General features: G+C 49.9%; 1 protein-coding gene across 1 annotated transcript in view; it reads right to left on the reverse strand.

The window, feature by feature from the left end:
* Positions 1-296: 296 nt before the first annotated feature.
* Positions 297-26,507, reverse strand: part of PKNOX1 (PBX/knotted 1 homeobox 1) — a 28,978-nt gene continuing 2,767 nt past the window's right edge. The window contains exons 3-11 of the mRNA XM_082839921.1: positions 24,495-24,622; positions 22,310-22,481; positions 20,351-20,521; positions 16,239-16,338; positions 15,251-15,348; positions 9,548-9,676; positions 5,809-5,885; positions 3,479-3,651; positions 297-1,142 (exon numbers count right to left, since the gene is read on the reverse strand). Coding sequence (XP_082696047.1) covers positions 931-1,142; positions 3,479-3,651; positions 5,809-5,885; positions 9,548-9,676; positions 15,251-15,348; positions 16,239-16,338; positions 20,351-20,521; positions 22,310-22,481; positions 24,495-24,622 — 1,260 coding nt within the window. The 3' untranslated portion in view covers positions 297-930. The remainder of the gene's footprint in view (positions 1,143-3,478; positions 3,652-5,808; positions 5,886-9,547; positions 9,677-15,250; positions 15,349-16,238; positions 16,339-20,350; positions 20,522-22,309; positions 22,482-24,494; positions 24,623-26,507) is intronic.

Raw genomic sequence — 26,507 nt, forward strand, 5'->3', positions numbered from 1 at the left:
CTTTTAACTGACCACTGGCTACCATTTCTTAGCTTACCTAAGCTCTACTTAGCAAGTACCTTTAGATGTTTGTTTAAGATAAGTGTAGGATGCAATCTGAGCATGTACGGACAGACTAAAATTTGAAGATATCAACCCTTCATTAAACAGGTGTTTCTTTTATAGGAGTAAATGTAAATTGCTACCCTGGGATAGCAGAGAGCCATGGAATGCTAGCTAACTTTGGGCAGGTTCGTCAAATTTGGTCAATTCAGAACATTCCAAATTGAGACAGTAAGCATGTACTGTTTCTCCTCTAGAAATTTTATCCTCGATATAGTCATAATCCAATTCATAACGAATTTATAAAAATAGCTTTTTATCCAATAATTCCAGCAAGGTAAAAATAGGAGTTTCTTTTCACATACAGCAAATGACACAGGCTCACGGAACACGAGCGAACAGAACCACATTTAACTCGCCATACATTCGCCGCCAGGTCGCACGCGGTTTATTGCTGTGTGCTGTCATCCGCCTCACACCGGCAGTTTTCAGGGCCAGAAGCTGCTTCCTAATCCACGGGCTCCGTCAATAAACCAGCCCACTGAGACCTGCTTTCACCACAGAGCTAAATTAAAACTGCATGATTTTCTAGAAAATGGCAGCACTATTCCTTAATCTAGTCGGGGGTTCAGGGGGCGGGGGAGGGGGTCTGTCATTCATCATACTTTTAGCGTTAAACCTTGAAAGAATTTCCTTAAAAACACACACACACACGCACACACACGCACACACACACCTTGAAAGAAGTCGCTGCACCAGCAAAGACGCCCTGGAAGCTTACTAGGAAATACAAAAGTGCACTCTTCTATGCCTACATATAAAACATATTAGAAATAAAACTGTGTAAAATGTTTGCTGTGCCAACTATAAAAGGCGGGGCGGGCGGCCCTACTGCAGGGAGTCGCTGTTCTCCAGCACCAGCCCGCCCAGGTGGCCGGGCGCCAGTGCCGCCCCGCCGTCCCCCGTGCTGTCCACCGAGTCGTCCTCGCTCTGCTCCGCCATCATCACCTGCTGTACCGCCAGCGTGGCCCCGTCCGACGACAGGGACTGCAGGCTGTCCACGTTCATGCCCACGGGCGCGGTGATGGTCACGACGGCTCCTGCGGCACAAGGCGGCTGTCACCACGCCATCGGCGCTCGGATGCCAACTGTTACCCCTCGACCTGTGGGGCCGGGCTGCCTGACCTCCCGCGAAGCCCCCTGCCATTCCTGGGACCATCCGCAGGGAGTTAAGGACCCGTGTCTCTAGGATGGGCCCCAGACCCTGCGCGGCTAAGCTCTCAGTCTACAGAGGGTCCGAGGGCCAGGACGGTAAAGGGCACAGACGCCCGGGGTGCAGAGCGAGCGCCACACAGAGGACGAGAGACCCAGGACACGGGGGAGAGGCCTCGAGACAACAAAGCGGGGAGACAGGGTGGGAGGACTGGGTCAGAGGAAGGCAGGCCGGTCTGAGACGGAGACGGAGAACCTGCGACACGCGTTCCTGCTCCCCCAGCCAACAGCGGAGGGGGGAGAGCACCAAGGGCCCGCGAGCGGGACGCCGATGAGACATGCTGGGCCGAGGACGGCGCTGCGCTAGGGAACCCCACATGGTGGGTCACACGTGCCCGTCCATAAAAATCTGCACAGCACCAGCGGGTGAAGAAAGCAAGATGATGTCATCTGTGGTTTACATAATTCATGTAGCGTTACGTTTAGGAAACTTTCAAAAATGATTCATTCATGCATTCATTCTTGTCTGTGCACAGACCACGGCATCAGACACGCACTGGGAGCCTCCACGGGAAACTGGTACTAAGGGTTGTCTCTGGAGAAGATAAGAAGCCAGGGTGGAGGAAAGATTACTTCTCACTGGATATCCTTGCCTGAAGTTCTTCCCCAGTGGATAGGTATTGCCTTTTCCAGGAGCGGGGCAAGGGAGGGGGAGAGAGAGAGGAAAAAAACCTTTCTAACTAATCCTTGAATTAAAAAGGAAAACAAAAACGGAAAATGCAAATGATCTAAGTATGAAGGTGAAACCACTGCCTGTCAAAACCCAAATAACGAAGCCAAGGCTGTACAGGCACATCCCGTGAGGGGCCCCTTCCGAGCCCAGGGCCAGCCCGGCTCTGGGACACCCTGAGCATCGGCAGAGGACAGATGAGTGCATGTGCGCAGGAAACAACCGAGGCCAGGAGGAGAATCAGCCCCAAAGACCACAGAGCACAGTGTCCAGAGCTGGCAGAGCTGCACTGGACACACCCTGGAGCACAGGCCCTGGGCCGGGCACTGACAGGTCTTGCCTCTGTCGAGGGGGAAAAGCAGGCCAGGACCCAGCACTGCCGGGACCACCAGGCAAGAACCAATTGCAAAAGCAAAGCCCAAGAGGATCAGAGAGTGCCCAGTAACCTGACCGCTAGAACATAGCTCAGGAAGACCCGGAGCGACACGGAAACACCCATCCCCCGATAAGGTCACACCCACAATGTCTGGCCTCTAGTCAAAGATTACCAGGCACGCAAACAGGCGGAAAACAACCCATAATGAGAATTCAGTCAACAGAAAGGAGCCCAGAGCTGACAGATGTTACAAGTAGCAGAGGAGGTCATCAAAACAGTCACTGGCGACTGTGTGCTGTCTGTTCAAAACTTCAGTAGACCGTGAAAAATACAAAAGCTCCCATGGAGCTTCCAGACAATGTCCAACATGAAAAACACAGGGATGGGATTAGCGGAAGATTAAACATCACAGAACACAAGACTGGGGAAGCTTAAGAATAGAAACAGAGAAACTATCCAGGATGAAACAGAGAAGAAGAATCCAAAATCCTGGAGAAAGCAGCAGTAACTGTGAGTTGTAACGCCCTAACATAGGGGCAACTGGAGCCCCTGGGGGAGGGGAGCTCAGAAAATATATTTGAAGAAATAATGGCCCCAAACTTTCCCAAATGAATAACAGTAAACTGCTGAGCGGAAAACGTAAGAGGAGAACGAGAAAGTAAGAATGCGATAATAACACAACTTATTACATTTAAAAATACACACACACAACCATCTTAAGTGTGAGGAACTCACGCACACAGAAGATGCTCGTCAACTAAACACAGAAACAGCGGCCCGTGATGAGGGGACGCGGGTCAAAGGGAAGAAGAACAGCTGGATGAGGGCCGCAGGGACAGAAAGGGTGAAGCGCCAGGCGGTGAGCGCACCACACGTCCACTCGCTGCACCGAAGCAGGAGGGACAGAAAGAGGCGGGAGGGACCTCGGGGGACTGGCCTTGGACCCGGCTCTCCCGGGCACACCTGCACCCCTAACAAGCACCAGGACCAGCGCTCTCTCATGGTCAGATGCAGAACGACCACTGCCTGCCCTTGGTTCACAGCCTCACACACCCCCAGCCCCCAGGACAGCGGCCGCCCACCGGCTGCGAGGGCACAGGCCCAGGCCCGGTCCCCACCTTCGGACACGGTCAGCTCGCTGGAGGCTGGCTGTGCGGCTCCTGAGGCGATGGAATCGGGCCAAAACCTCTGGACGGGTCTGTTCTGAGCAGTTTTCTTCTTTGTTTTTGGAGTTTCTGAGCAACTAGAATCCAACATCGGCTGCAGGATGCGTCTTCTCGCATTGATGAACCTGCGAGCAGGAAACAGGTCACAACGGCCTTTCCGAGGCCGCCCAGGGCAGTCACAGGCCCGCCTGACGAACCACACGAGCAGGAACATGTATTCCCTGTTAGAAGCAGCACTCAGTGACGACACGCTATTATCTAAATGCCCAGAGAACACGGCTGCTTTTAAAGTGATTCATCTGAATAAAGACCAGCTCTTCCATGGGGCCTTTCCTCCACTTTAACCGACATTTCCCTGTTGGTGAAACTGCTATTCATAATGACACTGATGATACTGTCAAGGTTGTGAATGTGGCATGATTTTCTCCGAGGAAGAGAAAGGTCAAAGCAGCAAAACTACATGCCCTGCAGTCTCGTGACGCCCAAGGCCTTGCAGGCTGTGCGTCTCCTACCTGAGGGTCCCACCCGGCCGAGCCCTGAGTGTGGACAGATGTCCGGCTCTGAGGTTGCCTAACTTCAAAGTCCTAAGATTCAAAAACATCTACAGTTGCACTAGGACATATTCTAATAATACAAACGACCAGGCTGGCGCCTCAGAGCTTCGTTCAGCGTCGGTCTCTGGTCCCTGCAGCTGAGCGTGAGCTGGACTCCCCGGAAGCTCACCGCCGACCCCAGCGCCACCTGGGAAGGGACACCCGCTGCTACCTTTCAATCTGTCTCTTTATCCATCTTTGTCAAAGCTGCTACGAGGCAGAGGCATAAGCTAAGGATGAGTGTTGTCCAATCTCGCTCCAAGATATAATTTTTGCAAATATAAAAGGAAAGAAAGTCAGAAGAGGTAAAAAATAGCTTCAAATATTAACTAAAAGACTTTAGAAAGTTTAGAATTTATAAAAGTCATGTTTTAAACGGTGATGAATTTCAAAATTAAAAGTTGAGGTCAAACCTTCTAGATAAGACAATTCTCTTAAGACAGCAGAGGAGCAACTTAGGGAAGGGCAGGGAGCCCACGAATGAGGAACAAATAGCGAGGAGAAGGCTGATTGGCGACAAACACATCAGAACATCCAGAGCCGCACCTCTGCGTCTCTCATCCCTCAATCCATCCATCACTAAACCAGACACAGTCTCTACGTGGGGCCGCAGGAAAATAACGGAGAACATGCTAAGACATTACAAAACTCACAGCCACACAGTACTCGAAAGCTTTGAACTCCTGTTACCACTCTATCTAAAAGGTCTAACAGGAGCTAATTCAACGGGTATGGTCTATTATGGCTAGCTAAGTAAAAAATACTGGCCCAAGTGCAAGATACTAGAAATACCTGATGCAACGCCAAAGCATACCTCCTGCATACACAACTGCCCAAAACGGAAGAATTTATCATTTATATCGGAACTCACCTGACCTTCAAGTTTAAATTTTAACAGTTAAAATGAAAAGATAACAATGTTTACAAGTGGTAGAATCTGTATTTCCTTTTCTTTTACGCGAGCCAGCTGCATTAACCTGAAATCAATTCCTACATCTGAATAAGAAGTAAATAAAAATGAGGCCAATGACTGCAAGCAGAACGCAAGTGCACACCTAGACCTCAACGCCGCTCAGTGATGCGAGCGCCTCTTGTGTAAGGGAAAGGGTCAGGGTCACGGTCAGGGTCCAAGTGTCCACACTGCCATGTGACACAAGAAGCAGAACAGGGTGTTTCATAAAGAAACGCTTCCCTCTCAGGACCCTGAGGCCTCCTGTGGGGCAGGACCACCGCGCGGCCGGCCGGCCATGGGACTCCCTCCCCCAGTCACTGCTGAACAAGTGACACGGGTTTCAAAAGGTGTGAGGGGTGCGGAGGGGCCACCAGGGGTGAGGGGAACTCACCTCGGCCGTCCACCGCCCAGAGGAGCTCGTCCACAGAAACGTGGTGTTTGCGAGTGGAGGCTGGGGTGAGGGGCGCTGGCTAATGCCCTGGAGAAACCCATTTCTAATCGAGGGAGGGGGATGTCGGCCAAAGGCCCTTAGTGGGGTACCGAGCATTGAAAATTTAAGGTGAAAGTGTGTGTGATTTACGCTTACCTGGCTGCCCCCGATTCCAGACTCTGATAACACAGGAATGCTAGTTAAAAGAACTCATGTACTTCAACCAAAATTTACTACCTATTGGCGTGAGGCCTGCAGGTGCTCCGCTGTGCGGACGGCACCGTTTCGGAAAGCAGGGACAGCTTACCAGTTGTTCACCTGGAGTAGCGTCAAATTTGTCTGAGCAGCAATCTGTTTTTTCTCATCTTCTGTCGGGTAGGGATGCTGAAAATAAAAAGAAGGGTCACCGTGAGCTCCAGCTTTTAAAAAGGAACTCAAGATCATCCTGGTGAAACAGAAGCACACAAACAATCGTTAGTAAAAACCGGCGTCAAGGGTGCTTGCAGCTAAAACCTAACTTCAGTCTCATCATGTTTTCCAGAAATGCCTACAACAAATGAAGCCTTTCTCCCAGCAGCCCAAGAACACAGGTGTTGCAGCAGCTAGTGAAAGCCCAGGCAGAGGTGTGACGCAGACAGGAGTCCGCACACTCAAAGGCCACGGCGAAGGGAAGGGCGCGGGGCGCGCGGAGGGGCTCCCGGGCTGCACCAGCTGCTGCTCTAAGCACCCAACACAATCCACGGCTTTTGTATCAACGTTACAGGTGTAATTCAAGGACCATAAACCGCATGCATTTAAAGCAGATAAATGGCTGAGTTTCGACCCACAGCAAGACAGAGCGCGCAGGTCACCCCTGTACATCCTACGGAGATTCACTGATTCCTCACGGACACAGAGCTGCCGCCACCTTGATGTTACGATGAGGAAACTGAGCAGGGCAGTGCACACCCTCCCCGCATCCTGGGCCGGCTGAACAAGAGGAGGCAGGAAGCGGATGGGGCTGCTCCAGGCCGTCACATTCAGGCGACACGTTTCCGTCACGGGAAGCGCCAGCACGAACTGACACTGGGATGCACGGGTGTCACCTACGGCGTCACTAGACTCGCGTGTGCAGCTGGCAGAGAACCGAACTGAGGGCTGGGGACGGGGTGTCTGCTATTTACTCTTCATTTCACGTATGACCGAAATATTTCACTCAGAAAAAGCCAGAAGTATAATAAATACAGACACACCTAGGAAATACTGCAGGTTCAGTTCCAGACCACCTCAGTAAAGAGAATATTGCGATAAAGCGAGTCACGAATTTTTGTGTTTCCAAAAATGTTATATAAAAGTTATGTTTAGGCTCTACTGTAGTCCATGAAGTGTGCAGTAACATTACATCTAATAGAACAATGTACATACCTTATTTTAAAATACTTTATTGCTAAAAAATGCTAACCGTATCTGAGCCTTCTTGCAAAAGTCACATCACAGATGACTGAGCACAGATCATATCAAATAATAATGGAAAAGTTTGAAATATTGAGAGAATTACCAAAATGTGACACAGAGATAAGAAGTAAGCAAACGCTGCTGGAAACAATGGCACCGATAGATGTGGTCCACGCAGGGTTGCCACAAACCTTCAGTTTGTGAAAAACGAACATCTGAGAAGCGCAATAAAGTGCAGTATGCTTGTACCAAAATTCGCAGACGCACCAGAGGAAAACAATTTCTATCTGCAGTAATAAACAACTTCTCCAAGGTCGGTTACCATCTGCCTGTAGAAACCAGTACGACATTCACTCTAAAACGTGCACGCACTGAAGGCCCTTATTTTGCACCGAGCAGGACCCCAGGGGGTGACTGGCACCGACAAAGTAAGGAGGTGGGGGTCTCTTTTGCTTTTTAAGCGAACACTCCGTGTGTCCGGAAGGGCACTATGCCTTCTGGGATATATAACCGCATTTATCTCAACAGCAGTGGTCCCACTCCTCACACTAGCCCACAGTGACTCACTTTCATTCTATAGGTGAGCATCTGGCCCCAAGGGAGAGTTTATGGAAACAGAAATATTGTTCTTGTCCTTTAAAAAGCTCGTAAAATAGGGGCTTCCCTGGTGGCGCAGTGGTTGAGAGTCTGCCTGCCGATGCAGGGGACACGGGTTCGTGCCCCGGTCCGGGAAGATCCCACAGGCCGTGGAGCAGCTGGGCCCGTGAGCCATGGCCGCTGGGCCTGCGCGTCCGGAGCCTGTGCTCCGCAACGGGAGAGGCCACAACAGTGAGAGGCCTGCGTACTGAAAAAAAAAAAAAAAAGACTCGTAAAATAAAAAGGGGGCAGGAAGCAAGTACACAAACCAGAAAACAAAACAAAACAAAACAAAAAACCCACCAAAACAGTAATGAGTGCTGCCTACAGTGTCAGGAAAACTACAAGGAAAGGACAGTATTTCAGAGAAATGAGGTCAAGAAGAAGACACAGGAAATGCTTCATAGGAAAAAAAAAAGGCATTTTAATTGAACCTCTGAGCAGGGTCTATTTTAGAAATGATTAAAATGTTGAAGGAAACTTAACAGGAAAATAGACAATTCCATCACTTACTTGTGTTGTAGTCCAATCACTACATTACAGACACATTTATCGGTTGTAATACTCACAACGTATTTAGAAACATGTACGTTCTACTTTTTCACTTACGTCCACGTACCTACAGCTTCCTAGTGCTTTTGGCCCTCGCTTACCGTGTTAACTCGCTGTACAACCTTCCTAACGCGCACACCAACCCATTTCCCTTTATGGCAGCAAACAGCACTGTAACATTCTGTCCCTAAACGTCTCCCCTGCGCGTGACCCTCGCTAGGACCAGCTTCTAGGCGGGGTCGCACTGCCGATGACGACCGCGTTCTCCCGCGGCATGTGAGCCGCCCCCTCCGGGCCGGGGCACAGCCCGCAGAGCCCAGCTCCGGGCAGAGGAAAGGGTCTCAGCAGCGACCAGGGCCAAACCCCAGAGGGACTGGAGGCAACAGCCGGGTGAGGACGGAGGCGGGCGCCCAGGCACGGACGCGGCCGCAGCCCGGGCGGGGGGCGCCCCCAGGGGCAAAGGGGCGCTGCGGAGACCCGAGGGCACCACGGCGCACGGGGTGGAGGCGGGGAGGCCGGGGCAGTGAGGACGCGGCCGCAGCGGGTGACGGCAGCGCTGACGCCCAGGCGCAGGTCCGGGCCGACCAGCTCAGCCCTCAGGAGCGGCCGGGCCGGGGCTGCGGATGGACAGGTCCGCGGAAAGGGGTTTCTCCCTCCCGGCCCTCCAGACCCTCTGGACCTCCGCATCCGCCCGCACGCCGCCTGGGCCCCTCCCTCTGCCCGCACAGGCCGTAACCCAGCGGTGCGCCCACCTTCCCACCTCCATCCTACCGCGCCCCCCGGGGCCAGCCCGGTCCTTCCCAACACAGCAGCAGCGAGAAGGCTGTCACTCCTGGAAGCTACTCGCAGTCACACCCTCCCCCGAGGTCGGGGGCGTGGGGACTGGGTTCAGGCGGGGAACCAGCCAGCCTTCCCCAGAAATCGGTGGGCAAGCGTGCACCCTGAGACAGGACGGCTTCAGGGGGACGTGCCGAGGTCCAGGTGAGGAAAGGGGGCGCGCAGCCTAAGGCACACCAAGCTCCCCTTCACGGTCACGGCCACATGCCGCCCCTCCGTCCACAAGCTCGAGTCCTCATCTCCCTCCCAAATCCCACGTATCAAACATCGCTACTTTCCAAGGTTTTGCCCCAGAGCACCTCTTCTCCGCCCACTTCTCTCATCAACCTCACCTCCCCGCAGGCACCCTCCACGGGCAGTTTCTCTCACGGGCATGTACCGTTAACAGCGGCTGAACTTACTCCCTGTCACCAGCTTTTGGGTAACCCTCCCTTCTGTCCTGTGCTCGACCCATCATGGACAGTCAACAGAACACCGATTCTTAAACCCAGGCCTACCAGCCCACATAAGTCCATTTTTTCTAGAAAATAAGCCAGAAAGAAAGCATCACGGAGGTCTGGCTAGTTGCAGAGCACGTGTGTCCTCACCCCGATGTGCTGGAAGAGCCAGGACCTCATCACATTGGTGGCGTGCTTCGGCAGGACCCCCCTCTTGTTCTTAGATGAACCGTCATCTTGATGCAAGATGCTGAGATCCTGGTTTAACTGTAACTGAAGCTTTTAAACAATTGAAAAATAACGTTAGAAAGCATAGAAAATGATGACATACCCGAGTAGCTTAGGAGTGCAGGTGTAGAGAACAGCCAAGGATCTTACAGCTGCATGTCTTATTTACAGGAAAGGCATAAACACTGGGACCCTGTAGGGCTGATTTTCCGAGGATGTGGCCCCTCGCGTTGTAACCCTTTACACTCGCGTCTCAGCCGCGCAGGGGCCCCCTGTCTGGCGATGCAGGTGGGACGGGCACCGAGAAGCCCCGAGTGTCCCACCCTGCACGCAGCCGAGCCCCGCCGTCACACACACTTGTCCTCAGCTTGTCTCCTCTGGCGACAGATGAGACAACAGCCCATTTCCTGGCCTGGAGCAGGATTCAAGCAACCGACAAGGATGGACAGGGAAGCTGGAAGGGCCACTAACTAGAGGAGCCCAGCCAGGAGAGAAAGAAACACACAAAGTGCGGACAGAGCGACCACAGAGCAGAGGGGCCAAGGCGATGACCTCTGCCCAGACGGCTCCACGGCCACTCAAGACACTGCCCCCCTCACCCTGAGAAGAGCCTGAGATACAGCCTGTTCATTCCATCTCGGAAGGAGAGGACACGTGTGTAAGTCCCCTTAGATGAGCGTCCGTCCGCTCACACAAACACGAGGAAAGAGCATCATGCCCCAGGCGTCCAGCCAGGGGCTGCAGAGATGGTGCCAGTGGCGTTCATCCCCCAGACCAGGGAGAAAACCAACACCCCGCGCTGGGGCCTCCCCACAGACACATCGGGACCTCTCCACCGTGATCCATGCTTTACCTTAGAACTTCTGTGTGACCACCTAGAGGGGTGGGACAGGGAGGGTGGGAGGGAGGGAGGCTCAAGATGGAGGAGATATGGGGGTACATGTGTGCATATGGCTGATTCACTCTGTTGTACAACAGAAACTACCATAGCATTGTGAAGCAACTGCACTCCAATAAAGATGTACAAGAAAAAAGAAGAATCAATAAATACGCATCAACTTCTGTAGGTCAGTTTCAGTATAACATAGTCATAAACGTCATTTACAGGACTTGGAAGTTTATTTTGGGGAGGTATCTATTATTTGTTCTTCCTCTAGATTTACATCATTTTGGATAATTCTTTAAAAGACTGAACACCAGCATCTAAACAGACAGAATTTATGACTTAAAGGAGACATTACAACCACTAACTAAAATTTCTTAAAACCTAAGATTATTACTAAGGGCATAACTGTTTTCTGGAATGCATGTGTTTGTTCATTAAAGGACTGAACAGTATTTTTTTTTAAAGATTGATTAATTTTTGGCTGCGTTGGGTCTTAGTTGAGGCACGAGGGATCTTTCGTTGCAGCGCTCGGGCTTCTCTCTAGTTGTGGTGCGCAGGCTCCAGGGTGCGTGGGCTCTGTAGTTTGCAGCACACAGCCTCTCTAGTTGAGATGCGTGAGCTCAGTAGTTGTGGTGCGCAGGCTTAGTTGCCCCGCGGCATGTGGGATCTTACTTCCCCGACCAGGGACCGGACCCGTGTCCCCTGCACTGGAAAGCGGATTCTCTACCACTGAACCGCCGGGGAAGCCCCAAGGACTGAACAGTATTAAGCAAATGCCTGTATGCTCACACTTGTGTGCAACAGGAAAAAGAATGAAAAATGGGCTTTTAAAACTAGCTCCACTAGGGCCAAAATGGAACCTGTCTGCTGTGTTTGCCTCAATTTAATACGTGACCTTCTTCATGCAATGTGACATGTATTTCATTTTCAGTGTTGCTTTTTTTGTGCAGGGTTAAAACAAATGTGGACTCATGAACAGGGAAAGTGACAGCTGGCCACATGACTCGACCTCACAGATGCCACCAAGGGGGCCTGGGGAGGCCAACGAAGCCGAGGGCCTGCGGGGGCACCGGCCAACCGGCCCACCGCCCTCCAGCAAAGCTGAGCCTGCGCGTGGCAGGGGGATTTAAAGCCTAGGAAACTGGGTGAAAACCCATTTAAGGAGCAGTGGGGCCCCCATACCACTCCCCATCATTCTCTGCGGGTGACTGATCTGCCCCCAGGCCTGCAGAGACTCGGGGTCTCTTTCCCAAAGAAACAGACCAGAGGCTGAAGACGGAGCATAGCTCGAGGGTGGGAGGAGGGGCGAGGCCAGAACGAGGGTGAAGAAGATCTGCACACAAGGTGGGAGACCCCGCCCACTCCTGCCCCTGCAACTATGCTTCCGCCCCAAGCAAGAGATCAGAGTCCTGCTCCGGGGAAATGAAGAAAAGGCTGAGGGAGCGCAGAATTTGGAGGCCAGGCCACAGAGGAGCCGGCCCGCCAAAGCGCAGCACCTGACGAGCACCAAAGGGCATTCTAGTGCCTCGTGTTTACATTTAGAAGGACAGCCAGCTGCCCCCAAACACTTGAACGCCTCCCTCACAAAAAGCCAACAGCAAAGCAAATGCATGGTATGACGTGCAGGAAACAGGGCAAGTGCAGAAAGCAAAGCACGTGCCAACCATCCGTGAACCAAGGGTAGGAGAGCACAGTGGGTAAAGAGGAGCCTCAGAAGTTACAACCACACTGAAATGTAAAACCTAACAGATGCGTTGGAAGATAAACCATCCGTGAACCAAGGGTAGGAGAGCACAGTGGGCAAAGAGGAGCCTCAGAAATTACAACCACACTGAAATGTAAAACCTAACAGATGCGTTGGAAGATAAAAGGCAAGTTCTGGAAAGTAGATAGAAAGTAGACAATGGGAATACAAATATAAAAATACAGAAAAATCAAGAGACTCGGTTCAGAAGGTCTAGTGTCCCATCAGTAAGGGCTCTGGAAGGAGAGAATGTGCAGGTTGGGGGCGGGGGCGGGGCTGTCACAGAGAGTTCAGGAAAATGTCCCAGCCTCAAGGACACGAGGTCCCTGGCAGTGCCCAGCGCAGCCGACAAACAAGACCCGCGCCAAAAACTCAGGGGAAAGAGACGCATCTGACAGAGGAGAAAACACCGAAGACGGGAAAGCGGAGCCCACACTGACCTTCTCAAAGGCAGCGCGGCTGCTAGAACACACTGATGGCGCCCGGGCAGCCCCTTCCCGACCTGGAATCGTACATGCAAACCAACTGCGTGTCAAGGATGAGACCAAGTCACTTCTAGGTTTGCTAAGTCCCAACACGAGGCACCTCCCACACATGTTTTCTCCGCAAGTTCTCAAAGGGGCAGTGAAGCCTAGAAAGTAGAAGACGTGGGCTCGCGGAGAAGGGGCTCCTCAGGGTGACGCGCCGGATGCCCGAAGCACGACGCCCGGCCGAGGTGGAGACCAGGAGGCCGAGAGCCCCGAGGCCACGCGGCCCCGACCAGCTACCTGACAGGGACACTGAAAGCATGCTAGGCATCCGTGAGGATTCAGCCGCCGACGCCGTGGAAACTGTGCAGGGGTGGGTGGGGGAGAACCCAGCTGCTACCTCCCGCAGCGTGGTCACGGTTACACACGCAGCTCAGCAGAAACCAGCATTTACACGCTCATGAGGATGTTCACAATGAAAACGCATCAGCTGCACTGTGTCTACATGGACGGCATCCTGGCCAGGGAGGGGACGGGAGAGAGCACAGCCCCCAGCAGGACAGAAAGCCCAAGCTACAGGTTGTACGGGTGAGTTAGGGGAGGGGATTTTATTTCAAACACGGAGGGAACAGCAGAAGCAATGGCCAGGAGGCCTGAAAGCAGTCACCCAAGGGGAGCGAAGGTGAGGGTGGGGGCTGCTGTAAGTCTGGTCCAGGCCTCTCAGCAACGCGGGCACAGGGCGACCTGATACCAGAGAGTCAAGCATCACTGTAAATCGCGAAAAGGAGGCGAAAACTTGTCACACGTCAGACAACAGCACAACCCCGACCCATACGAATAACGGTTTTGTACAAATAAGACTAACCCGGGAAAGGGGAGCAGGGTGGGGCGAGGAGAAATCAGTGGAGTCTCACTGCCCTGGCTACTTCTTATTTTCTCGGAAAAAAATGCTTTTAAATGAGTATGTACTGCGAGCACAACGGGGGACCCTTCTGTAGAGGTGGCGCAGCCCAGGAAGAGCGTCCGGCTCCTCCGTGTGACCGGCGCCAGGTCAGAAAACGCCCCCGTGGCCAATGCGCCCAGCGCGGGGAGGGGCCGGCCACCGCCGTGCGCCGTCAGAGACAACCGCGCGCTCTCTTGACCTCCAGTTTCTAGAACACAGAAGCCGTCACTGCTGAGGGACTCACCCTAACTACCTGCAGCAGCCCAGCACGAACCCAGACGTCGGCCAAATGAGAAGGAAAGACGCCCGGAGTGACCACAACAGCTCTGCAGGATCACGCACCTACACACGTGGGCTCCCTGGCCACAGAAGGCCCCAGCCGGGCCCCAGCCTGTCTATTTACTCTTCTGTGAAACCCCCCGCCCGCCCTGCGCAGGGCTTGTCTCTCCAGCTCCCCAGCCCTGCCGCCCTGCAAGGGACAGACACCGGGGTTGTGACTGGGAGGGGACAAGTGCAGGGTGGGCTGCGGGGTCACTGAGGACCAGAGCAGAGGCGGCTCCTGGCCAGCAGCCTCAGGGAGCAGGGGCTCCGCGGACGTGACCCAAACTCTGCACGTCTGCTATGTAAACTCGGTGAAATTCTTCCTTAAACAGCAGAACGAATGAGCCTCCACTGTACAAGTAAGCACTGGACTTCACAGTGTTTCCTTCCGCTAAAAGCAGTTCACTGTGAGGCCAGGAAACGCTCTGAAAACCAGCTTTCTGTTCCCAGCCACTGTAAATGGAAAACTTCAGGCACGGCTGGTTGGCCGGGGATGGCGGGCCGGCGCTGGGTGGCTGGGCCTGGGGGCCACCTCGTGTCCTGGCCTCAGGTGTGCCCAGGCGGCCCCTGCCCCAGGCCCTCTCACACCTGCTTCTGATTTAAGAAAACACTGACATCCCCAAGGCCGGGCCTCAAAGTGGTTAACGAGGATGTACAAAGCATCTGTGCAGGCCAAAGACAAAGAATAACATGAAGAACGAATCAATGGTCTTCAGTAAGAACTGATGGCGACAACACTGCTTCTGATTTAAACCTAGCTAAGTGTAAAACATTAAAAAAATGTGTGTGTATATCCCTAGAACGTAGAGGGGACTGGTCTCGCGTTACCACAAAGGCACAGGGAGGGTAAGACGACCCCCAGGTCGGGGCACGTCACGGCACTGCCAGCGCTGGCGTTCTGCCGGCCCAAGCCCACCCCCTCAGCTGGAGGCCTGGGTCGGGGTGAACGTCCGGGGGTCCGGGCAGGGTGCGTCTACGCAGCCTCCGCCCTGCTGAAGCGGAGACAACCACACAGCCCCGCGTTAGACGGGACAGCAGTGGCCCCTCGCGGGGAGGGACCTTTTCCTCCTTCCTTAGGCTTCTCTGAACTCTGCAACAATGTGGAAGATGAACCGTGAAGAAAACGCACGACACCGACATTCAGGTTAACTGGAGACCGCCCGCATGGCCTTCACGCCAAGGGGACGGCTGGAGCCCGGGCCGCCTGTGCCCCCGTCCCTGTGCTAACACACCCCCAAGCACCCCGCGGGGCCAGCTCACGGACCTGGGAGTTCTGGATCCGGATCGTGCCGGGCGACAGCGCCTGTGTCACCACCTGGCCTTGGGGAGTGACGACTGTGACCGGCTGATAGACTGTGCCCCCTAGAAAGGAACACGAAAAGCTGAATCACTCTCCAGTCCTAACGATTATAACCGCTCTTCTCGGTGTGCTCACCGAAAGAACAAAATCTGTAGCTTATGAGCTCTGAAAATCATTTCGAACGGCCAACAGCACTTGGCTAGCTGACGCTTCACTTGGGCGGTGGGCGGGGCGCGTGAGCCAGGGCTCCTCGTGAGACAGCACAGGGCGGGGCGGCTGGGGGGCGGTCTGTGAGTCCCCTGCTTCGCTCGCCTCCATTTCCTGGCACGTATTAAAGGACTTGGCCAAAGGTGTTAGATAACAAATATTTTTATTCTGGTTATTTTTTCCATCCAACGTGCTTTCGTCTTCCTGCGGAGGTTTCCCTCTGTGATTATGGGGAGGGTTTTAGTTTACTCTCTCCCCCTCCTTCTGTGCCCGTTCCATCTTCATGATGGTTCTGTATGTGCAACGTACAAGAAAAGCCATCACAGGAAGAGGACAGATTCCAGAGTTCCCTGGTGCATCCGAGACAAGTAACACTAACGCTAAGGCTGCATTTTCACCTGCTTATCATCGACTTCTGACGCTGCTTAAGGTTTTCCAGGTGCTGCTAAGAGCACAATTAAAAACTATGTTATTTGAAAATTTCTGTTCGTTTTTGCTATATATTTTCAACTCCCATATAAAACCTTTCCTGCCAATATTTTTTGAGAGGGAAACACAATTTGTATAAAATATTTGTTACTGAGAATGAACAAGAACCAGGCATTCAAAGAGCTCTAGACATTGACACTCCTGTATCGGGAACTGGCATTAATTAGAAACCACGCTGATGCACTTCTTCATTCTAATATAAAGGCCTTCTTTCTGAAAAAGCTCGAGGCAAGTGTCCCTTTTTCTGTCGTCATACCTGCCACTGTTGCCATGGTGACGCTCCCCTGCTGCAGAGCGGATGCTGGTACCACGATTCCTTGGGGGCTGAGAGTGCCTGTGATGGCGCTTTGAACCTGCTGTAAGTCATGAACACACAGCGAACGGGTTATGTTATCAGAAGACAGAAAACCCATGTTTAAAACTCCAAAACACGTGGCATAATGGCATCATCAGTAAAGGAAAGACGCTTGGGGCAAAGAGCACCATCAGAGGACAAGCCTTCGTAAGGCTTGCGCTACAGACGCATCTGGAAGCAAGAGGTGCTGAGCTGACTGCGTGTTAAATGTGATCAACACTGAGGTATTAGTTTCAGCTTAGCTTCCAAAAGATGATCTCTCACCTCCTCCGCATACTAAACACCCTACAGCCCTGGAGGTATAACTAGGAAGACTAAAATCACCTGATCGAGCCACACACCTTCTCCATTCAACTTGGCTCAGAGTTTTCCAAGAACCAAAGCCTCCTGGACAGGATGAGCTATTCAAAAGATGATGCCACAGGCTGGGGAGCCCCCCCGGGGGCACAGCCTGTACCTGCCCTTCCCACAGCACAGAGCACGCCGGAGCCCCCAGTGTCCACGTCTGTGGGGTGCTGGGTCTGGGCCTGGCCTACTGCAGGCTCCATGCAAGTGTCCGTAAACACCATGTCGGAGAATCTACCCATCTGAAGTCAGATGCAAATGGGCCAATGTATCCATTTCCTGTGACGGCTGGACTGGGAGCCGGCGAGGGGCGGACCTCTGCACCCGGCATCCAGCACGGGGTCTGGCACACAGCAGGCACCCAGATGCTTGAGCGGTTAAACAGCCTAAGTAGAGAGCCTTCAAAGACAATTACCCCGTGGGCTATCACATCCACCTGAACGTATAAGCTTTGCTAGGTCTACGTGAAGTTTGCTACATAAACTTGGTCAGGATAAAAATTAAGCAATCCAAATCAGTATTCTAAGCTCCCACAACAAGAACCTAGAAAAAGAGGAGCCAAATGGAACCAGAGCGAGCAGCAGGAAGGAAATAATAAAGATGAAAGCAGAAATCAATGAAACTGAAAACAGAAAACCAGAAAAATCAATGAAATAAGAGCTGCTTCTTTGCAAAGATCAATACAGTGACAAACCTCTAGTAAGACGGACAGAAGAAAAGAGAAAAGAAACAAATTACCGATATCTGGAATGAAGCAGGGGGGATCACTACAGACCCTGAAGATATCAAAAGATGAAAAAGGAATACTACTGTAAACCACTCGACACACGTGAATTTGACGTCTTAGACAAAATCCAACATGAAACAGATAATCTGAATAGCCCTATAATAAGGAAACTGAATTAGTAATTTTAAAATTCCAAAGACGAAATCTCCAGGTCTAGGTAGTGTCACCGGAGAATTCTACCAAGCATTTAAAGAAGAATTAACACAATTAACCAATTCTACATATTTCTTCCAGAAAACAGAAGAGGAGGGAACATTCTCCAATTCATTTTATGAAGCTTATACTATCCTGATACCAAACCTAGCCAAAGACTGTACAAAAAAAAAAAATAGCTACAGACGAGTATCCCTCAATATAGACACAAAAATGCTTAACAAAATTCAGGAATCTAAAAGAATTACGTGCCAGGGCCAAGTGGAGTTTATTTCAGGAATGCAAAGCTTGCTCAATATTCAAAAAAATCAAGTAATGTAACTCTACCACATTAATAGGTGAAAGAAGAAAAATCACGTATCAATCTATGCAGGAAAGCATTTGTCAAAATTCAGCATAATAAAAACTCTCAGAAAAACAGGACTAGAAGGGAACTTCCTCAACCTGATAAAGAGCATCTAGAAAAGAAAACAAACCTACCACTATTCCCCCAACACTGGGAAGAAGGCAAAGATGTCCCCTGAATCCCATTCCAGATAGTCCTGGATGTTCCAGCAGAGCAGTAAGGCAGGAAAAGGAAACAGAAAGTGTAGAGATCAGAAGGAACAAAACAGAACTGTCCCTATTTGCAGATGACAAGACTAAACAGGTAGAAAATCCTAAAGAATCTACAAAAAGGATCTCCTCGGACTAATAAGGAAGTTCAGCCAGGTCCCAGGATACAAGATAAAGATACAAAAATCAACTGGATTTCTACATATTGGCATGGATTCTGAAGTTAAAAATATAATAAATTTACGATTGTGCAAAAGTGAAATACTTAGGTATAATTCTAAAACCACGTGTGCAGGAATTTTACATCAAAAGCGAGAAAACACTGATGAAAGAAATCACAGAAGAGTAAATTAGTGGAGAGAGCACCGCGACTGTGGGCTGGGAGAGTCAACACAGTAAAGGTGTCAACTCTCCCCAACACGTGTGCAGGAATTTTACATCAAAAGCGAGAAAACACTGATGAAAGAAATCACAGAAGAGTAAATTAGTGGAGAGAGCACCGCGACTGTGGGCTGGGAGAGTCAACACAGTAAAGGTGTCAACTCTCCCCAACACGTGTGCAGGAATTTTACATCAAAAGCGAGAAAACACTGATGAAAGAAATCACAGAAGAGTAAATTAGTGGAGAGAGCACCGCGACTGTGGGCTGGGAGAGTCAACACAGTAAAGGTGTCAACTCTCCCCAAGATGACACACAGGTTTAATGCAACTCCTGTCAAAACCTCAGTAACATTTTTTGCTGATATAGACAAGATTATTCTAAAATTCATGTGGAAAGACTAAGGAATTAGAATAACTAAAATAATCTTGAAAAATAATAAAGTAGGAGGAATCGGTCTACCCAATTTTGAGACTTATATAGCCACAGGAATCAAGACTATATGGTCTAGATACACAGATCAATGGGACAGAACAGAGAACATAGCAACAGGGCCTACAAGTATGACCAGCTAGTTTTTGACAACAGTGCAAAGGCAGTTCCATGGAGGAAGGGCAGCCCTTTCAACAAGTGGTGCTGGAGCAAATGGACGAACTTAGGCAAAAAAACCCAAACCTGAAAATGGGCCATGGATTTAAACGTAAAATTTTTAGGAAAAAAATAAGAGAAAAATCTTTGGGACCTAGGGCTAGGCAAAGAGTTCTTCGACTTGACACTGAAAGTATGACTCATAAAAGGAAATTTGATAAATGGGATTTTATCAAAATGAAAAAGGTTTGCTCTGCAAAAGACCCTGTTAAGAGGATGGAAAGGTGCGCTAGAGACTTGGAGAAAATACTGGCAAACCATATATCCAATGGAGGACTTGCGTCTAGAGTACTCTCAAAGGCCAACCATTTTTAAAAATCCAATTAGAAAATGGACAAAAGACACGAGCAGACCTTCCACCAAGGAGGATACACAGATGGGAAATAAGCACATGAAAAGATGGTCAAAACCACTGGCCATCAGGGAAATGCGAATTACAGCCACAATGAAATGTCACTACACCCCTTCAGAATGGCTAAATATTACAGTGCCTCAACATGGATGAACTTGAGGACATTATGCTAAGGAAAATAAGCCAAACACAAAGGGACAAACATGGTATGACTGCCCTTACATAAGGTACCGAGATTAGTCAAGGTCACAGAGACAGAAAGCAGGATAGTGGGGGCCAGGGGCTGGGGGGAGAGGGGGGGAGAGTGAGGAGTCAGTGTTGCAGGGGGACAGGGTCTCAGGTTGGGAAGGTGAGAAAGTTCTGGAAAGGACGGTGGTGATGGTTGCACAACAATGTGAATGAGCTTAGTGCCACTGAGCTGTGCACTTTAAAATGGTTAAAATGGTAAGTTTTGTGTTATTTGTGTTTTACCACAATCTTAAAAATTCATTAAAAAAAAAAAGAATTAGAAAGAAATGACTGGTACACTGGCCTCCAGAAACATGGGATCCAGGGTCCAGGACACAGAGTGAAGCCTCCCTTTTTCACGGCAGGAAGCCCAGGTGGGCTCTCTCTCTGGCCTGAGGGAACACATTCCCGGCACAGGCCACGTTCAGAGACCCAGAGGACCCTCAGAGCAGGAGAGCCGAGGGCAGCCCCACAATCTGAAAGGGCTGCGGCCTCAGGCATCAGCACGTTTCACCCTTGCCGACGCTGCAGGGACCAAGCAGGAGCACAGGGCCCGCCGTAAATACCTGGGACTGCACAGGGGAGTACGGGCTGCCAGGTTCCCCGCTCAGGAGAGTTTCACTGTTCATTTTCGTTTTTAGACAAGCAATATAGCGACTGCAGAAATCTTTGCAGAGTTCATTAACCTTTTCCAGCTCAAGAAGATGAATACGCAGAACCTGGATTGCTTTTACCATCTAGAAGCAAGAAAATGAAGACTTTCAGACCAGAAAAAGGGAGCATGACGGTAAGTTATCATTATCACCACACGACTCTCCTTGGTTATGAGCTTGGTAATGACTCAGCTTGGTTATGAGCCAGCCAAGGCCACCTGTACCGCCAGTAACAGGAGGAGAAAGACACCAGATGTTACGCAGAACCACCAAGCATTCCAGCCCCACCGACCTGTGGCTTGTTGTTTCGGCTCCACGTGGCTGCAGGGACAGAGGCGGTCACAGCTCCGGAGCCGCCGGGCCTCGACCTTGGCCTCACCTAGCGACTCACCCTCTCCCCGCTACTGCTCCTTCATCTGTAAATGGGGATGAGTCCGTACGCACCTCCCGGGTGGTTCTTAATGTTGAAGAAGTTCAACTTACCAACTCTGCCTTTAATGGATTTGGCTTTGGGCATCAAGTCTAAGAACTATGCCTACCCCTAGATTAGCCCCAGATCCTAAAGATTTTCTCTTACAATTTTTCTAAAAGTTCTTCGGTTTTATACAAAGTCACTACATTTGGGGGTAAATCGTCTCCCAGCAGTAGATAACGGACACTAGTGATGAACCATTACCATAAACACCACCTCCTGTGAACGAGCAAACCTAAGACTCAGCTCCTTCCCCGTGACCTTGGTGGTGACAGTTCACACAACTCTGTGGAATCAACCAGCCAGCCGGCCAGTAGTGAGAATGACCAAGTACCAAGCTCTGCTAGGCCCTGTGCTAGGGCACCAGGCAGGAGAGCCCTGGTCCCTGCCGGCCTGGCCCATGCTGGCTACGCCCGTTCCCTCCTCGCTGATGGCCGCATACAGAGATGCGGAGGCAGAGAGAGCATCAGGCCCTCATCCCCAAAAGGCAGGCACTGTTGGTCCCATTTCGAAGACGAGGAGACAGACTCAAAGTCAGACAACTCACCTATAAAATCTATCTGGCTGTAAGGGTGGAATATTAATGAAAAATTAAAAACAGTAACACCTAAGACCAAGGCAGTTTATTCAGGGAAAAGTTTTCCAAAGACCCTTTCCTGCTGATGAGGGGCCTAGGGTTCTGGTCTGGGAGCTGGCCAGCTCTAGTGGGAATCCAGCCCCAGACACAGGCTGCCAGGGCTGCCCGGTGCTGAAGGATGCCACTCCCCTTGGGCATAGCAGTGATGTCAGCCCAACGAACTCTCCATTGCTGTTGGGAAGCACAGAGAACCCAGGGTTTTGGAGCACTGGACCTGGGAGGGGGCACCCGCGTGAGCCAGGCTGGCTTCAGACAGGAAGCCTAAGGGAGGCCGTAAGGGGTGTCGGTCCCTTGATAGGCCCATCCCTGCTCTGTGCTCACAGGCCACTCCGAGTCGCCACACAGTCTGTCACCCACCACCAGTGCCAGCCTCCAGACAGAGCTGTCCTGGAGAACAAAGTTGTGGTCCACGATCAGGGAAGAGCCAACACCTGAAGCTGGGCCCAGACACATTCCCAGGAAGCAAGACACAGGGCACACCGACCCCAGTGGACCTTCCTGAACATATGGGAGGGACTGAACCCCCAGCCCACTCAGGATGCAGGCTCAAGCCATCCTGTTGGATTATTACAGGAAGGGGTCAACAGAGAAGGCTGGAGACCTGGGACATTCAAGTCACACACGGAAAATTATCTCACGAATTGTACAGTTCTCCCCTTCGGCAGAGCCACAAACAATCTGAAGTTCTTAATTAGAAATTTAAAATTTATCGAACAGATTAAATTTAGAAGAAATAAAAATTAAGACCATGTATGTTACTTACTAAGTTGTCAGTTTCTGGATCCTCACAAAAGAAGGGCTTTCCTTCCTTCTCTTGCCTCCTTACGAAGCTCTCAATGTCCACGTCAAAGCTGGCAGAAGTTGTGCCTTCCGAGCCCTGTGTGGATTGCTCACATTTTTCAAACAACAAAGCTAATAGTGGAAACAGCGGATGCCTGGGGGGAAAAATTTAGAAGATGTGTTCTACACTTTCAAGAAAATGTTTTAGTATGTACATATGCAATGTTTTATATAACAGCTTTGCTGAGATATAATTCACATGCCACACAATTCATCTATTTACAGTTTATAATGCAACGGATTTTCGTATAGTCACAGGGTTGTGCAACCATCACCACAGTCGATTTTATAATATTTTCATCCCCCAAAGAAACCCTGTAACTGTTAGCAGTCACTCTCCATTTTCCACCAAACCCCAGCCCCAGGCCACCACTAATCTACTTTCTGTCTCTACAGATTTGCCAATTCTAGACATTTCATATAAAAGGAGTCATATACTATGTGACCTTTGGTGTCTGGCTTCTTTCACTTAGTGTGATGTTTCCTAGGCTCATCAGTGTTGTAACATATAACAGTACTTCATTCTTTTTTATGGCTGCATAATATTTCACTGTATGGTTAACACCAGTTGGACAGTTTTAAATTTTACTTTCAGATCCATACTCCATTTTGAGTAGATCTTTATAAAGGATGTGAGATTAGGTCAAGGATCTTCTCTCTGCATGTGGATGTCCAATTGTTCCAACCTGGACAATCTGTTGGAAACTCCACCTTTTCTCCACTGAGAAGATCAGGTAGACTGATTCTTCCAACTTTATTCTTCTTTTCACAATTGTTTTAGCTGGTCTAGTTCTTTTGACTTCCATATAAAATTTAGAAATAACTTGTCTATATGTACAGAAATATCCTGCTACAACGTTAACTGTAATTGCTATAGAGCAATTTTAGGAGAAATGCCATCTTTACTATGCTGAGTCTTCCAATCCATGAACATGGTATGCCCTTCATTTAGGTTTCCTTTGACTGCTTCCATTGGCATTTTATAGTTTTCAACATAAAGTTTTGTATGTGCTTTATTAGAGTTATACCTACAATTTTTGGAGCTCTCGAAAGTGGTATTTTCTCTTTAATTTCAGTTTCTAATTGTACATTACTGGTAGAGAAATAGGATTGGTTTCCGTGTGTTGCCTTGCAACCTGTGACCTAATTAAACTCACTTATTTAGTTCTGGAAGTTCTTTGGTACACTCTTTGGGATTTTCTGTATGTGGACAATCATGTCAGTTGTGCATAAAGCCAGCTTTATTTCTTCCTTTCTAACCTGATATGCCTTTTCTTTCTTTGTCTTGCCTCAGTGAACTGGCTAAACGTCCATTACAGAGCTGAACAGGAGGAGTCAGGGCGGACATCTCTGCCTTATCCCCAAACTTGGGGGAAAACATTCCATCTTCCGCCATTAAGTATGATGCGAGCTGCAGGGTTCTTTTGTAGTTTCCCTACATCAGGCCAAGAAAGTTCCCCTCTATTCCTGCTTCACTGACAGTTTTTAATCATAACTGGCTGTTGACTTCTGTCAAATGCTTTTCTGCATCACTTGATACGATCACAATGTGCATCTCACTGGTTGATCTCTGAATGGTGAACCAGTCTCATATTCCTGGGATGAGCTCCATTTGGTCACTAAATAGTCTTCTCTCTACACGTTACTGGATTTTACTTGTTAATATTTTATGAATGATTTTTATGCCAAAGTTCTTGAGGCATACTAGTCTTTAGTTGTTTCTTTTTTTATATTGTCTTTGTCTGGCTTTAGTATCAGAGTGATGTTCAATTCATAAAATGAGTTCAGAAACATTCCCTCTTCTTCTACTTCCTGGAAGAGACTGTGTCGACTTACTGCTTTTCCTTCTTTTTGGTAGAATTCTCCAGTACAACTATCTGGGCCTGAAGATTGCTTTTTGTAAGGTTGACTAAAATGTAGATTTACATTCCAAAACTTTTTTTAAAAGACATTAGGAATAACATTGTAATCTGAGAAAACTTTTACACCAGTAGTTATCACATCACGCCTCACTGCTCTGTCTGGCTAATAGCTCACGTTCCATTTAACCAGATTTTCCATTCTCTTTACTCCTCTGAACACCCACACGCTTCACATCGCATTGCTACCTATAAATGGCCTGCTTGTCTGCGTCCATCGGGGTCTGGGACCCCACAGGGGGAGGGCTCACTCCTTCCACATCTGGTTCAGAGCAGGTGGGGTCTTGCTCCGTTTTTAACTCTGTTACTACTTGCATCTGTGAAAGGAGGAAGACAACATTTGTTACTAGAAAGAAAATAAGCTGCTACCAAGTACAGTAAGTCCCCTACGTACGAACCTTCAAGTTGTGAACTTTCAAAGATGCGAACAGACTATAAACCTATTACAGTACAGTACTATATAGCCAATTGTGTTGTTGGATACCTAGGCTAACTTTGTTGGACTTATGAACAAATTGGACACGCACTTGCTGTTGGAAAGGAACACGTTTGTATGCAGGGGACTTGCTGTATTCTATTCTCAAACAGAAATGCAGTGGAATGGTAAACTGCCAGACGGTTATATGACAGGCAATAATACGGAAAGAATACTACCAACAAAGTCCTTTGAACTTAATGTGCTTCTAAATGGCTAAAACAAAGGTCAAATTTCCAAAACATTTAAAAATTGAGAGGACCGCTATCTGTGAAATGCTTATGATTTTCAAAACCGTAATAACTCTACATCCCTGAAGGGAACTGGTACACATGCAGTCTTTCCCGTCTGCCTCTCCTTGTTATCTGTCCTCATGCTGAGTAACGTTGCAGGAAGAGAAGAATAAACAAGTAATCCAAGCTTTCTTATCTTGTCACAAAAACAACTCAAACCCAAGATGCTCCATATTTGTGACAGGGCTGAAATTCTCCCTTACCTATCCTTAAACTCAGGAATACACAAGCTATAAAAATGTTACGGGGACTTCCCTGGTGGTGCAGTGGTTAAGAATCCACCTGCCAATGCCGGGGACATGGGTTCGAGCCCTGGTCCGGGAAGATCTCACATGCCGCGGAGCAACTAAGCCTGTGCACCACAACTACAGAGCCTGCGCTCTAGAGCCCACGAGCCACAACTACTGAGCCCACGTGCCACAACTACTGAAGCCCGCGCACCCTAGAGCCCGCGAGCCACAACTACTGAAGCCTGCACACTCTAGGGCCCACGTGCTGCAACTACTGAAGCCTGCGCGCCTAGAGCCCGCATTCCGCAACAGGAGAAGCCACCGCAATGAGATGCCCACACACCACAACGAAGACCCAATGCAACCGAAAATAATAAAATTTTTTTAAAAAATGTTAAGGAAAGTCACTGCATCCAGAAAGCAAAGACCAGCTGTGTTTAAAGAAACAGTGTTAAACGTAAGAGGAAGCCTTAAAGATATTACCACTGAAATTGCTTTAAACTGGCTGTGTTGTTTGTAACGTCGGGGAAAAGTATTTAAATCCTTCAACATAAAGAATTCAGTTTACAAATAAAACAAAATTGCTACAGTAAACCTCTTGTTATCCCTGAGCAGATCACCGCCCTCCTCGGCTTCTTCAGGACTGGGGTATCTGGGATGCACCTGCCCCGCCCACAACTGCCACCCCCCGCCCCTCAAGGAAGCAGCCTGTTGGGGAACCTGTGGTAGGGTGGGGGGTGGGGGAAAGCTCATCCACGGAGATGGGAGAGCCTGCATCCTGCCAGGAACCCAGCCTGGTGCTCGGGGCTGCAGCCGAGAGAGCAGCCCTGCAGGTCCGGGCTCGGGCCCTGTTCTCAACTCTCCAGCAGGCCAGAGCGAGCAGGTTACTTCCATTCTGCTGCCTTTAGATGGAACAGTATACTTGGGAATTGCTTCCCTCTTAAAAAAATAAACGTGTGCGCCACAACTACTGAGTGGGACTTCCCTGGTGGTGCAGTGGTTAGGAATCGCCTGCCAATGCAGGGGACATGGGTTCAAGTCCTGGTCCGGGAAGATCTCACATGCCATGGAGCAACTAAGCCCGTGCGCCACAACTACTGAGCCTGCGAGCCACAACTACTGAGACCATGAGCCACAACTACTGAGCCCACATGCCACAACTACTGAAGCCCGCGCACCTAAAGCCCACGTGCCGCAACTACTG

This window comes from Leucopleurus acutus, assembly GCF_964270905.1.
Source record: "Leucopleurus acutus genome assembly, chromosome: 5".
NCBI lineage: Eukaryota > Metazoa > Chordata > Mammalia > Artiodactyla > Delphinidae > Leucopleurus > Leucopleurus acutus.